At 42.4% G+C, this 14,658-nt stretch overlaps 1 protein-coding gene across 6 annotated transcripts in view; it reads right to left on the bottom strand.

Moving 5' to 3' along the window:
- Positions 1–14,658, bottom strand: part of magi2a (membrane associated guanylate kinase, WW and PDZ domain containing 2a) — a 313,872-nt gene that overhangs the window by 8,340 nt on the left and 290,874 nt on the right. For 3 of the 6 annotated variants that reach the window (XM_051951162.1, XM_051951910.1, XM_051952339.1), the window contains 6 exons: positions 12,921–13,181; positions 11,727–11,912; positions 9,635–9,854; positions 8,613–8,838; positions 6,305–6,457; positions 1,272–1,410 (listed from right to left, as the gene is read on the bottom strand). In XM_051951162.1, the coding sequence (XP_051807122.1) occupies positions 1,272–1,410; positions 6,305–6,457; positions 8,613–8,838; positions 9,635–9,854; positions 11,727–11,912; positions 12,921–13,181 (1,185 nt within the window). Of the gene's footprint in view, positions 1–858; positions 970–1,271; positions 1,411–6,304; positions 6,458–8,612; positions 8,839–9,634; positions 9,855–11,726; positions 11,913–12,920; positions 13,182–14,658 lie in introns of all 6 variants that reach the window. The other 3 variants (XM_051952786.1, XM_051953215.1, XM_051951516.1) reach the window with 3 other exon arrangements.

The raw sequence follows: 14,658 nt of genomic DNA on the forward strand, positions 1-14,658 counted from the left end.
ATCAAAACCCACACGGACGAGAGCATGCGGGTTAAAATGCTGCTTCAGCCTCGAGACTGCAGAGAGGAGAACACAGGAGCAGATCTGTAATGATGGAGCGCTGTGGTGACTGGCTGACCACACTAAGCCTCCATGTGTGCACATTTCAAGGCTGGAGAACCACCTCAAGGCAAGTATTACAAAAGCTCTCCACACAGACAGAGATTAAATCCCTGGCTGGAAGGGGGATGGCAGACAAGGGCTGCCACGGGGGAAGGACATTAGCCTCTATTTCCTGTGTTTAAGGGCTGGAGGGTGACCGCTGAGGCCATATGCTGATCAATATGTGTCACCGGTGGGGTCTAATGGGGAAAACGACTGTCTCTCAAGCAGCACAGGAGCCGGAGACGCCTCAGAGTTTTATTACCCGCGGTGTCACACAAATAAATGTCCCCTTCCAGGCTTGATTCGCGCTGCGCCGAGATTTTGCAGGTTAAAAAAAAAAAAAAAAAATCAGCCGCAATATTTCACGTTCATCTCCCCTCGGCTGACTCGGGGTGGATGCTCGTGTTGCGATATTTTCGGGCCTGTAGGTAGCTGTTGGGGGTTGATTTATCTTTCCGACGGGGAGAGAGTTATGCTGACTAATTTTACAACCTCCCGCAGCTTGAAGTGATTTTTTTGGGGGGTGATTATTCCACAAGCAAAAAAAAAAAGACAAAATCTTCCAACAGTTTGGCTTGTTCAAGGTTATAAAACAAGTTGTTTGTGCATCTCGAGATCAAGTGGTTACACACACGCAAAAACAAAACACACAAAACCACAACACAGAAAGCCAGGGTTACGTGAAGAGAAAAAAACATTCGTATGATCACAAACCGTGTCTTTAGAGTGGCCCATTAGGAAGAAATAGGGGGAGCCATGCTTGTCACTTTTCATGCACATGGAGAGACTGGAAGATACCATTCCTATAGAAGGGGAAGTAACAACCTAGACCAATCAATTAGTGATAGATCACTGAAATGGACAGAAGATAAACTAGTGTTAGTCAAGATAGAAGAGACAAACAATTAGTTGTTTTTAACAGCATCGTGAAATTCAGATTAAAGAGTTTAAAGAATACAAGAGCATGAAGAGAATAAAGATATAACGTGAATATAAACGCATGCCAGATTAATGTTATCAAGAGTTGAAGGTAACAGTGAAGAAATTACAGTTTAAGTGTTAAGAGAGAAATGATTGTAAAGACAAAGAAGAAAGCTGCCGTTGAACGTAAAAGAGGAGATACTTACCGTACTCCGGGACCTGCCCTGTACCCCTCTTCAGGAGGAGACGAACACGCCGGCCTCCAGACTTGATTAACTCGATGGCTCTGGCGTGTGTCATGTCCCGAGTGCTCTCTCCATTGATCTCAATGATTTGGTCCCCGACCTGGAAGACAAAAAAGAAGTTGTAAACATCTGTCTGGGAAGAAAATGAGGAGGGACGACGGGGTGCTTGGAAGGTTTGAGGAACAGTTTGGAGCTGCCTGTGAAAGTAGAATCAATCAGAAGCTCCCAGTTCATTTCACGTACATGTGTCCTTGTTGTTCAATCTCCTGGGTCAGTTGAACGTGGCGGTGCTGTTTGGGTTGTGTAGGAGCAGTGTGAACTAGAGGGGGTGAATCTGGGACGCCAGAGTTCATCACCTCGCCTCCTGGAGGTGTTGTGGGACTAAACAGGTGAAACACAGCTGAAGGGAGGCTTCCACCTGATGACCCCCAGAGACGTGTTAGGAATCATTGCTCAGGGATCCTAGGTCCTTCACTGAGTGTGCATCTTTGTTGTTTGGAGCACAAGCGTCTTGTGTTTAAATTAACGTCCACATAAAATGGAAATAAATCAAAGTCAGGATGTGTAATATTACTGTGCGATATGGAAGTCAGGTAAATCGCTCTAAATTTTCGAGATGCAATTGTTTTGAGTCCAGAAATGACTCCTTTCTAAACCATTCCACAAAACATTGTCTGGTAGGGAATAAATAGCCTTTTTTCAACCCCAAACTTTGGGCAGCTTTATTCAGAGACCGATAAATACTTTGTGAGTTGAGAGCAGCCACGTACAGCGAGCAGTGAATCGGTACCGAGGCTGTGTTTGTAGATTTTAAAGTGTCAATAAAGCTCTTTGACCAGTGGCTGTGAAGCATGGGAGGAAACTAAAACCAAGAGGGCTAATGTTCCCGATGTACATCTGGAGCAAAACGATAAAAAGGAAATGGATGTATATAGGAAAAGCAATTCGATGAGACTTTTGCTCTGTGATTTACTAGGATCAATACAGATCTATAATTCATTGACTTTCCTCTAAGCTTCTGCAAGCATTAATGAGCATTACCGGCCATAAACTGGTGTCAGATATGATTCATTTTGGCAGTAATGTCATTTGGATGGAATTACGGCCGACTGCTTGTCAGGAGGCTGCTGAAGTTCTTATAATTACACCCCAATGAATACCAGCGTCCTGCAGGTATAAAGCAACCTCAAACGTAGCTCAGTTAACGTCTGGTGTTCACGGATGGTGCATTAACTTTAAATTTCGAACCATTTTTTTCAACGAAGTCAGGCAAAACTAACCAATATTTGATCCAAAATGCAACCTTTATAGAAGTTTGGTGAATATACACATTTGTTTTCCATTTTAAACAGAAAACTAAATGGAATCTTGACCAGCTGCCTTCCTGACACAATCACAGGATGGACTGCAGCTCTTGTAGAATGACTTCTAGAACTGAACGTAACACCTAAAGCAGTGGTGCATCATCACCTGTGCACGTCAGTCCTACGTGATGCAATCTCTAAGAAATATCGCCCTACACTGAGGTTGTTCAGACCACAATTATAATGGGGTGAAGCACGTAAATCCTAAGTGGACCGCTCCCTGACACACATGAGCTTGAGTCAAATATAAGACACTTATCCGCCCTTCAAGAGTCGCCTCCGAGGTTGACTAATGGCGAGGATTGGTGGGGAACAGGACGAAACGTGCCGGCCAATTACGCTAACAAATGGAGAAGTCCTCCAGTAACGGTGGAGGTAATTTGAAAGTCAGGAGCGGACTCGAATCAACAGAGGGGGAGTCATTAGGTGTCATTACAGTGGTCTGAAGAGAGGTGGAAGGCAAGACGGTTTGCTCATTAATCCTCACCTCCTAACAGCGGAGGAGAGCCATCTCCATTTTCATCGTTAATAAAGAGGCACCTGAAGTTGAATGGACGGCACGTGACTGCTGAGCCCAGAGAGCCTGAGCTGGAGATAGAGTTGTTTCTCCTGCACCTGATGCTTATGCAAAACTGTTTTAAACAGTTTAAATCCTCGAAAGTTAATTAAATGGGCAAAATGATTATCTGTAATAACCAATCACTTCATATGGTTTCCTTAAAAGCCTCTGCACTTGAACCGAAAAGACACTTGTTAGAATGTGTTAGCGCTCCTTGTTGCTGATTACTTTCTAGCTATTACAGTCAAAAACAGGCTTTCTTTTTTTTGCAGAGATGCTTCAAAGTGCCTGTTTGAGGAGAAATGACTTGACTGAAACTCAAAATGTCAGAGTGACTGCGGGGAGTCGCAGCGCAAGTGGGCTTTTTGGTTTCTGCACCTTAGTGTGTGTTAAAGCAGCACTCAAATCCAAAGTGACAGCCATGTCACAAACGCTTTTGAGCCAATGTCTCACATTTACTTAAGCTAAATGCAGATTGATTCTTCTCTGCTCCCAGCAGTATGGATCGAGGATTGTTGGAGGAGGGATCAAAGTGCTCTCTGTGGCTTCCTCAAGAAAACGGTGTCGAGTTGATTTCGATATGCTAGCAACTGTGTTACTGTCTGGCCATTCATCTGCGACAAATTAGACTCAAGGGAGGAATGTAATTAAGCGCATTTACTAAAGTACAATTCTAAAGCAGTTGGGCTTAACTTAACTAACTCTATGCGCTTTTACTTCAAACATTTAATTCACACACTGGGAACTATTGCAGCTTTTACTTCACTATAATTATCTGAACGTTTACAGACACTACTTCCAGGTTTTTGGGACCAACAGGGTTAAAACTAGCTCCACCTCAACAGTAAAAAACTGTAAAATACTTCATTACAGAATGTAAAATAATTATTTAGGTACAGGAATCATTTACTGTAGTGCAAAAAAAATGTACATTTGATCTTTTACATGCACTTTGCCATGACTTCTAAATGCCCCTGTGGTGAAAGTCTTTTTTTTGTGCGTTTTTTTGTGCGTTGTGTGGTTACAAATTTGGAGATGTAAAGCAAAACTTCTCCAGATATAAAGATAATCACCCATGCCTTTCCTCAAGCCCCCTACCCAACTAGACTAATTCACAGCTTTAAAAGTTAGTAAGAATTTAGGTTCTATATTCCAGCCGAGGAACCACAAATGCCTGAGTTTTTTTCTTCTTTTTGTTTTCTAGTGCTGCTTCTGCTTAATCTAAATTGTCTCAAGCAAACCACACCTGATGTTCTACTGTTGGCTGCAAGAGTGAACATCAGGTATTCATGCACTCCCAGCATCACAGGAACTAAAGGCCTACCAATGAATTACTTTTATTAATGACGACAATGTCAGCACAACAGGAAAATCCTTAGTGGTGGCATGTTGTGTGCTCATGTGGCTAATTTGACCGTTGTTTTTCATCGTATGCTCACAGGTCGGAGCTCTGTGGAAACTGTAAACCTTAAGAGAGGACATTACAGGACATTAAGAGATGGTGGAGACTTAAACTCAAAATAATTGGGTGGTTTACTGTGCTAAACTCGGCTCGTGTTTACATTTGCGTGGTTCTCTCCTGCTCTCTGTGCTCACGTATACTGCATTCTAACACGTCAGTTCCCATTTTAAGTAAAGCTCAATTCCATATTTTGTGTTTCTGTCGTCCACCAATTGCGACTGAAACAGAGCCCAATAAGATAAATATTAACCAGAAGTCATTTCACAGTCATATTCAGGCTGCTGCTGTGCACCGTTAAACTACTGATTTCAAAATCGTCTGACAAACACACTGTATATACACGATTTAAAACAATGCCTATGCTGTAAATTCTGCAAATTTTCCAGGTTAAAGGACCGCTCAGAGAGATAGAAAGTCCTGGTCTCATGCTCATTCCCTCATATGTCAGCTGCCATGTGGTTTTCTCTGCTGTCAATCACAGATGCAGAGAGAGTTTTCTTCCTGAAGGTAGCAAGCACAGCAGCAGCAGCTCAGGTTAATTTAAAGCTACAAACACCGAAACAGCTTATTTAGAACAGAACTAGCACCAGGGGTTATACAGTTATGGTGAAATGAGCCGCTTTTATGGTATTTTGAGCTGAAAAAGTGAAAGACACATTCTGGATACATGCCTTTATTTTGCTGAAAAAGGGGCACGATATGGGACCTTTAAAGTTAGACTCCGAGTGCAGAATTTTTACTACTAATTTTCTACTTTCTTTTTCTACAGCATACATTTCCAGCAGTAATCAGACTTCACAGAAGCTTATACACTGAATTTAAGTAGAGCTCAAGTGGGATTCCCTCCTCCTCTTCCACCTGCGTCTGGGCCCACTGGACTCCATCGACTACACCAGCGAGCAGAGAAAGTAATACCTCCCCCAGGGGCATTTTGCACACATTATCTTTGACAGGTTCATTACAGATAAGCAATGTAGAGCATACTGAGGCTATCAGCCCCAGACTTAAAGCTCGGAGAATGTACAGGAAAGAGAAAAAGAAAGTGGAGGATCGAGAGGACTGACAAATACAGAAAAGCTGCTCTGGAATTTATTTTACGAGCAGCAAATCACCCACAATTTACACAGCAGCGACGAGTCGGAGGAGCCAAGTCAAGCGCTCTGTTTTAATTTTCAATAGTATTTTTATTACATCTTTAGAAATTCAGAAAATATGTGAGCTGCTTTGCTTTTTTTAAGTGGCTATAGCTGGAGGGGGGCACAGCTGTGCAAACACTTAAGTACAATTTAAGTTGGCCCACTTTAAGAATTCTCTATCTTTGTCTTGCTGAATATCATCTGTTACTAAATACATGGGAGAGATGAGTTTTGGGAACTTGGGAGCAGACAAACTTCTGAAAAACTCCCAACGTCAAAAGGACGAACCATCTCCTAAGTTATTTTGACAGATTACGTCTCAGCCGGCTCAGAAAAAGTTGCTGTTGCAAGCTTTGATAACATCATACAATTACAGTGAGCGTCTGCCATGTAATCCAGAAAGATAGAAAGCAGCTTAACCTTTAAAGGGCGTGTAGCCGATTCCTTTAAGGAAACAGCGTCATGAAACCTACCCTCATCCTCCCGTTGCGGATGGCGGGTCCGTCCTCCGCCAGTCGCAGGACGAACAGGTCCATCTTGTACTCCCGCCCTCCGCGGATGCTAAAACCAAAGCCTTTCACGCTTTTCTCCAGCTCCACTGTGAAGAAGTCGAAGTCCTGTGAAAGCTGAGACAAGCAGAGATCAGACACGATTAGATTGAGAGATATTGGAGGACAAAAGACCCTGTTACAGCAGAAAATAGTCACAGGACTCAGCAAAGAAAAAGCAGTGAATGAAAATTTTGCAAATGCAAGGTAAATATAATACAACCGAGAACTGTATGAAAGCCTTTAGAAAGAAACACAGGAACTGCTGATGCAAAATTAAATGTATGCTGATGAGTCCAACATTTTACTTTTCATGCATGACTCTTTGTTAGTTAGGAAATAACCTCATAGACACAAATATTTGGATTACATCTGTGCAGAAACTGAAAAACTGTTGTCATAAATTTGTATGAAAGATCCCAATCCTAAACCTAGTCACTGCTCCGACAGCTGCTGAGTCAAAGTGCTCGACTGTAGAGAAATAAGATTGATGTCGCAAATTTTGCAAACAAGCTTCCGGTTATACGAAAGCAATTATGCCGTAATAATATTTAAACATCGACTTTGGAGTGAAGAATGGAAAATTCCAAACTTCACAAACGTGTAATCTGTAAATACGCAGCAGTTGGTTAACAATATAAGATCAAAACCTCATCCCGGATATTTTCTATTTGTATAAAAGTCGGCCAGCGAAGAAACTACAGTTCAAAAACACAATTAATAATGTAGGCATCACACCGTTGTTCCAGCAGAGAGCACAACTGTGAATATTTAACCTTAAAATGTCCACAGACAGTGTCAGGCAGCCAAAAATTATCAAAAAAGTAACACATTTGAAAAGAATTACTGTTACTTGGCAAAAAAATTGTTTAAAACCACCCGATGCTGAGCTGGAAATTGACATATGATCCATTTTAAAGCTGACTTGTTAACAAACAGATTCACAAATCTCGCATATGTGGACAAGTATGAGCTATTTTGAGGCACATTATTGACCATTTGGCAAGTGTTAAGTCCAATGATTGCTCTTCTTTTTGCTCCGTTTTGGCTTCCACCAGCTCCTGAGGAAAACATGCAGCTCTTAAGATGCCAAAATGCTCCTTTAAATAGACACCAGCTAGCATCCAGCTACGAACTGCCACAGATAGTGTTCTACTTTGTGTCTGGCAGAAAACATACAGAGCTGTCTGTTGGGTTTGGCAATGATGAGAGTCCTGAGACTGAATCAAACTGAATCAAGGCTGTAAAAAAACCAAAACAATGAGCTAAAACTCTACTCATCAACTCTTGATGAGTCCAGCTTTAAGGGATTATTGTCTTCTTAGTCTTAAATGGCCTCCAAAACTACTGGGTCATTTCATGTGAAAACACACAACTTTCAGAAAAGTAGTTGCTGCACCATTGACAATTTTCTCAGGGTTTTATGTGCTGAAAGATACTTACAATAGAACTTTCCATGCAAAATTATAGGTCTCTATCTCTACTAGTTCCAAAGTTATGACCTCTTCAAATTTCTGGAATTTGGACCTAAACCCACCCCCTAAATCCTCGCCTAGGATGTTGCACTATTTAACTGCTTATTTCTCAGCTTCTAGACATTATTGATGGCTGAAATTTGGCAGACAGGCTCACAGCAACCATCTGATGTCACATGTAGCCTCACAGCCTCCTAGCTACTCTCTACAGACTACAGGAGCCTTCTAAAAATGCTAAAAATTAAGAAAAACACACTCACCAGTAGGTTTTATGGGTCTAAAATAACTAGAAATGTTATAAATGTTGACCCAAGGACCGCTCTGTCCTATTCTAAACAAAATTGTATGATAACTTACAAAGTTGGACACTTCTGGGGGTATCATATAGAAAGATATGAGCTGCTAAAGTATGGACCCCACAAAAAGTGACCAATTTTGGCGAGGCCGGAAGGCGATGTGGCACAGGTGGTAGAGATCTATAAATTTGTATAAAATATCTTCCATCATGCTACTACAAGCCTACAAAATTCCGGTTTGGCTTATTTCCTCCTTCATGGTCAACCATACACTCCATAAGTTTGGAACTAATAGAGCTCTAATTTTTTGCATGGAAAGTTGTTTTGTGTCTTTCTTCCATCACAAGAAAATGTAGCCAATTTCTAGATGGTGCAGCAACACCCATTTTTGAAACCACATGAAATGACCCTGCTATCAGTCGGCTTTTAGATAAAAGTCTGTGAAAGAACACTGAAATGTACCTGAACTGGTGGCATTCGGTAGTCTGGGATGGCAAACTGTCTGGCATCAGTAGCCAACTGTCTGTAGTCGAGCAGCGGTGGGTGTCTGTAGTCCAACGTGGGCGGCTGCCGGTAGTCCGCCACAGGAGGGTGCCGGTAATCCACCGGTGGCTGCCGGTAGTCTGTGAACGGCGGCTGTCGGATGTCTGGTTTCACATCTTGCCTCGCCTTCACTTCAGACCTGTAACTAACAGAACAATCAGAGTGACGAAAGAACTTCTAGGAGGAATTCTATTACGGTCACAGCTGCGCTTGGAAATGAAAAAATGACTCGTGTTATTTTTCGGAGCACTTAGTGCGCTGTGAAAATAATGCTTTCTGACAAACCGCTGGGTCACCCGGTGCTGACAGAAATGGCTTGTTTTAGTTGGCACTGACAACCATTAAACACGACTTAAGTGTGGAAATTAAACTGTTTTTCCCCGCACATCACATAAAATGTTTATAATAAAAACAAGCTCTCTCAGAGGCTGGCGCTGAGCACAAAGACATGCGGATGCTGTGGAAAGCGCAGGGAACGGCAATGACACTTTGGATTTTGGACCCCTGCAGTTCTTGGTAAAATATTAAACAGATCTCTGTAAAGAAGCAATTTAGGTAAATAATTTAACAGTCCATAAGAGTTAAGTGATGTTATACAATAAACTGGGGAGAGAGGGAGAGTGTGAGGGAGAGAAGAGGCGAAACAGTGACAGAGAAAAGGACAATAGTGGAGAAAGGAGGAGAGGAATAGACTAAGAGGAGATGTAGAGAAATAAAAAGTGTAGCAGAGGGAGAGAGAATGGGGATGTGGGGATGGGTATATATGACTCACTCCTACCTGTGTTCCCAGTGGATCAGTGTTTTGCCCCAGAGACAGATAGAGGGCTGGTCTATAAAAATGCTTCACTGCATCAGAAAATGAAGACAGCTGCAAACCGGTGTTTAACACAGCGCGAGGACGGAGCGGGTTTTATTAGAACAGCTCGCCAGCCGAGTCTTACCTGCCCTCGTGGGTGTAGGTCTGAGGAGGAGGAGGGGCGGGGAGCTGGGTCACGGGGCTCTGGTGGGGCATCGGGTTGGGCTGGGCCACAGACGGGTTTGGTTCCGTCGCTGCCTGGTTAGACTGGGAGGCTGCAGCGTTGGGTTGGGTCTTGGGGCTGTGCTGCTGGGCCATGGGGCTCTGCTTCTCTGAGCTGGGGGCTGACGGAGGGTTGCTGATCTCTGGGATGCAGAAAGAACACAAAATTATTAGAAACAAAAGCAAAGCGAGCACTTAAGGTCTCTATTTACCCCGGCAAATCCGTTGTTTTGATGCTTGAATTTGCATTAATTGATTTTTTGGCCACTTGAGGGCAGCACAGCAAACTTATTGTCTCATTATAAAATTGATCTGCTGCAGCAACAATTTAGATCTAAGGAAATCCAATATTCAACCTTAAAGGAGGTTTTCGACAACAACTTTAAGAACTCTTAGGCGATTCATTATATCCAGCAGAAAGTTGCTGACTTTGTTTGTTTGTTGCTGGGCAGGTTTATCGAGAAGTTTTATTTTGCTGATAAGAACCACAATGGTAAAGCTGTGAAACCAAAGCTGAAAGGGGTTCAAACAGCTCCTGAAGCTTGATGGAACTCTAAGGTTTGCAGCAGTTCACACACAAGTAGCAGTTTTGTTCATTTTTAACCTACAAATATTGATCAGTACAGCCTTATTTTTAGATTTAACCCTCGTGTTGTCCTGCGGGTCAAAACTGACCTGTTTTAAAGTTTGAAAATGTGGGAGGAAAAAAAAATTTCTGATGTCTGCATTTTCAATATTTTGGGAAATCTTTGAACATTTTTTGGTGGAAATATTTTTTTAAAAAAAAGTTCATTAAGAACATTCACATAAAAATCGTTCGTAAAGAAAATATTAGAAGTTTTACTGATATATATGTAATCATTTTATATATTTTTTAGGATTTTTTTGGAAGATTTTTACTCATTTATTGAAAATATTTACAAGAATTTTCTTGCCAAATTCAGGCGATTTTTTTCAAATAAAATTTTAAGGGAAACTTTTAAGGAATTATTGGAATTTTCCTTCTGAATGTTTTGCAAATTTTCAGAAATTTGGGGAATTTTTTTGCTGAATTTTTGGATTTTTTTCAGACAAGGAAACTATATGTTTTGGTGCCAGTAAATGAGGACAACATGAGGGTTAAATAGAACAAGACAAACTATTTCTATAAACTTATGACTACCTTACATTCTCTAATGCTTCGTGCTGCGTTCGGGCAGCAGTGGTGGATTCAGTCTTGTCTCTCTAAACTAACTTTATAATTTTCTTCCTGGAGAGAGTATGTGCTGCTTTCCCCATTTCTTTTATCGGTACTACATCTCTGTGACTTCTCATTTCTTTACTGCCTTTGTTCAGACACTACTGCCACCAACTTCTGACCAGAGAAACAGCGTGAGGCTTTCAGCGGGACGGCAGTCGTGCGTTTCAAGCGCACAACACAAATTAAACATCGGCTCGCTTGTAAGGCTCTGTAGCACTACTAATATCCCAAAACTCCACAGGGTATCTTTGTTGTATCGCCAAATAATGAGATTATAAATGTCTATTAAAGGCAAAGAATACGACTGAAAGGAGGAGGCATTTTGTCCGTCTGCTAATGCATAACACAGGCCTTTCCTTGTTCTTTGTAATGAAGTCGGCCTTGATTGCCGTCGTAATTTTAAGCCTATTAAGAGCATCTGTTCTAGATGACCAAGCAAAAGTCTCTTGGGGAATAAAATCTCGTTTTCGAAAGCGATGCGGCCATGATTGCAGCATTTGATCAGGAGGAAACAGAAGCACACAGGTTTGCGTTACCATCCCCTGCCTATCCGGTGTTACTATAATAAGAGACGAGCATTTGCAGGAGGATTTGCAGACCTGCTTTTGTGAATATGACAAACCGGAGTCAATCTCAAGAAGAATCACATTTGATAAACTTGCAATAAAACTTTCATTTTGACAGAGCCAATTTAAATACCGTCGTAAATCACCGTCTCCACAGAGTGATGCGGTTTGAAGCCCTGTCGTGTCCACGTGCAGCGTGTTTTTCTCACCTTCCTGCGGTATGATCCTCAGGGTGACACTAAGGCCCGCATCTTTGATCAGTTTGACGATGTCGGCGTGCGGCATGCTGACGATGGACTGACTGTTCACCGCCAGGATCCGGTCTCCCACCTTCAGCTTCCCGCAGCGGTCGGCCGGGCTGCCCTCAATGATGCGGCCGATTTTATGGGGCACAGCTGTTGGAGGATTCAGACGCAACACGCTGCAGGTGAAGATGCGCTCAGCAGCAGATTGGAGGATTACGCCTGTCTGTGCTCACACAACACTCACTGACTGACTGACTGGATGTGTCTCTGTCTCTCTCATTTTGCTATTCACCCCAGGCTTACGTAAGGCATCCAGGTTTTTTTTTTTTTTTTTTTTCATATGTGTGGGCGATGCACTGATGCTCACAGCAGCCTAACAGAGACGTGTGAGACTGACGTGCTGTGGGAGGGCATGTATAATTGAGTAGCTACAATAAGACTTTTTAGTAAGCTGTGACCTTAACTACCTTAACCCTCCTGTTGTCCTCATTTACGGGCACCAAAAGATATAGTTTCCTTGTCTGAAAAAAATCCAAGAATTCAGCAAAAAAAAAAAATTCCACAAATTTCTGAAAATTTGCAAAACTTTCAGGAAGAAAATTCCAATAATTCCTTCAAAGTTTCCCTTAAAAGTTTTATTTTAAAAAATCCCCCAAATTTGGCAAGAAAATTCTTGTAAATATTTTTTAAAAAATGAGTAAAAATCTTCCAGAAAAAATCCTAAAAATATCTAAAGTGATTACATATATATCAGTAAAACTTGTAATATTTTCTTTAAGAACATTCACATAAAAATCAACCAAAATCCAGCGAATTTCGCTGGATTTTGGTTGATTTTTATGTGAATGTTCTTAAGAGATATTTTGGCATTTTTTTCCCCACCAAAAAATGTTCAAAGATCTTCCAAAAATGTTAAAAATGTGGACATCAGAAGCTTCACTGTCAAAATATATTTTTTTCTCACATTTTCAAGCTTTAAAACGGGTCAATTTTGACCTGCAGGACGACACGAGGGTTAAGCTAGGCCCTAATCTTGACTCTTTATGGAGACTACCTGATGGCTTACATGCACCTGTGAGGTTCAACACCAGATCTAGCACTTGTAGCGGCTGTTATGCAGAGTGGAGGGTGACTGATGACGCATAAACAACAACTCACTGTTGGTTGCGGCCGCCTCGGGCCGGTTGAGCGAGCTGATGATGACGAAGCCGAAGCCTTCGCTCTCCTTCCGGTTGATGATGACGTCGCTGGGCTGCGTGTTGGGGGTCAGCGTCCCGTCTGCGGCGGCGGCGTTGCCCATGCCGGCGCTGGGGGGCTGGCTTGTGCTGGTGCTGTTGCCGTAAGTGAAGTCGCTGCGTGGGGAGCTGTGCTGCGTGGAGACGGATCCCGGGCTGCGGCCGTTCTCCGGACAAGACTCACCTGTAGAGGGAGGTGGAGAGCTGAGCTGCACATCTACTGACAGGTGATATTCACATTCTATAAATCCATTATCTGTACACCGTTAAATCCTCATCAGGGTTGCAAGGGAGTTGGAGTGTTGTGATATTGATCTATTTGTCCTCAACTGACCTACTTTTGGGTGTGGGCGGGGCTACACACAATTTACAATAAATGGCTGCAGCTCATTCACAAAACCAGAGCATGCAGGCCAAGAGTAATGTCGGCTGAGTGTTGTGTTTTTCCTCCGTTTTACCGGCTATTCCAACTCTTACACAAAGCATGGCTGCGTCAACATGGAGCCTGTCTAAGCTGACTTAGGGTGGAGGCAGGAGACACCCTGGACAGGTCACCAGTCTATCACAGGATTACATACACACGTGGACAAAATTGTTGGTACCCCTCAGTTAAAGAAGGAAAAACCCACAATTCTCACTGAAATCACTTGAAACTCACAAAAGTAACAATAAATAAAAATTTATTGAAAATTAAATAATCAAAATCAGCCATCACTTTTGAATTGTTGATTAACATAATTATTTAAAAAAACAAACTAATGAAATAGGGCTGGACAAAAATGATGGTACCCATAACTTAATATTTTGTTGCACAACCTTTTGAGGCAATCACTGCAATTAAACGATTTCTGTATTTGTCAATGAGCGTTCTGCAGCTGTCAACAGGTATTTTGGCCCACTCCTCATGAGCAAACAGCTCCAGTTGTCTCAGGTTTGATGGGTGTCTTCTCCAAATGGCATGTTTCAGCTCCTTCCACATATGTTCAATGGGATTCAGATCTGGGCTCATAGAAGGCCACTTTAGAATAGTCCAACGCTTTTCTCTCAGCCATTCTTGGGTGTTTTTGGCTGTGTGTTTTGGATCGTTGTCCTGTTGGAAGACCCATGACCTGCGACTGAGACCAAGCTTTCTGACACGAGGCAGCACATTTCTCTCCAGAATGCCTTGATAGTCTTCAGATTTCATCGTACCTTGCACACTTTCAAGACACCCTGTGCCAGATGCAGCAAAGCAGCCCCAAAACATTACTGAGCCTCCTCCATGTTTCACCGTAGGGACAGTGTTCTTTTCTTCGTATGCTTGGTTTTTGAGTCTATGAACATAGAGTTGATGTGCCTTACCAAAAAGCTCCAGTTTGGTCTCATCTGTCCAAAGGACATTCTCCCAGAAGCTTTGTGGCTTGTCAACATGCATTTTTGCAAATTCCAGTCTGGCTTTTTTATGAGTTTTTTTCAGCAGTGGTGTCCTCCTTGGTCGTCTCCCATGAAGTCCACTTTGGCTCAAACAACGACGAATGGTGCGATCTGACACTGATGTACCTTGGCCTTGGAGTTCACCTTTAATTTCTTTGGAGGTTGCTCTGGGCTCTTTGGATACAATTCCAACGATCCGTCTCTTCAATTTGTCATCAATTTTCCTCTTGCGGCCACGTCCAGGGAGG

The sequence above is a fragment of the Acanthochromis polyacanthus genome, chromosome 1 (assembly GCF_021347895.1).
Source record: "Acanthochromis polyacanthus isolate Apoly-LR-REF ecotype Palm Island chromosome 1, KAUST_Apoly_ChrSc, whole genome shotgun sequence".
Classification (NCBI taxonomy): Eukaryota; Metazoa; Chordata; class Actinopteri; family Pomacentridae; genus Acanthochromis; species Acanthochromis polyacanthus.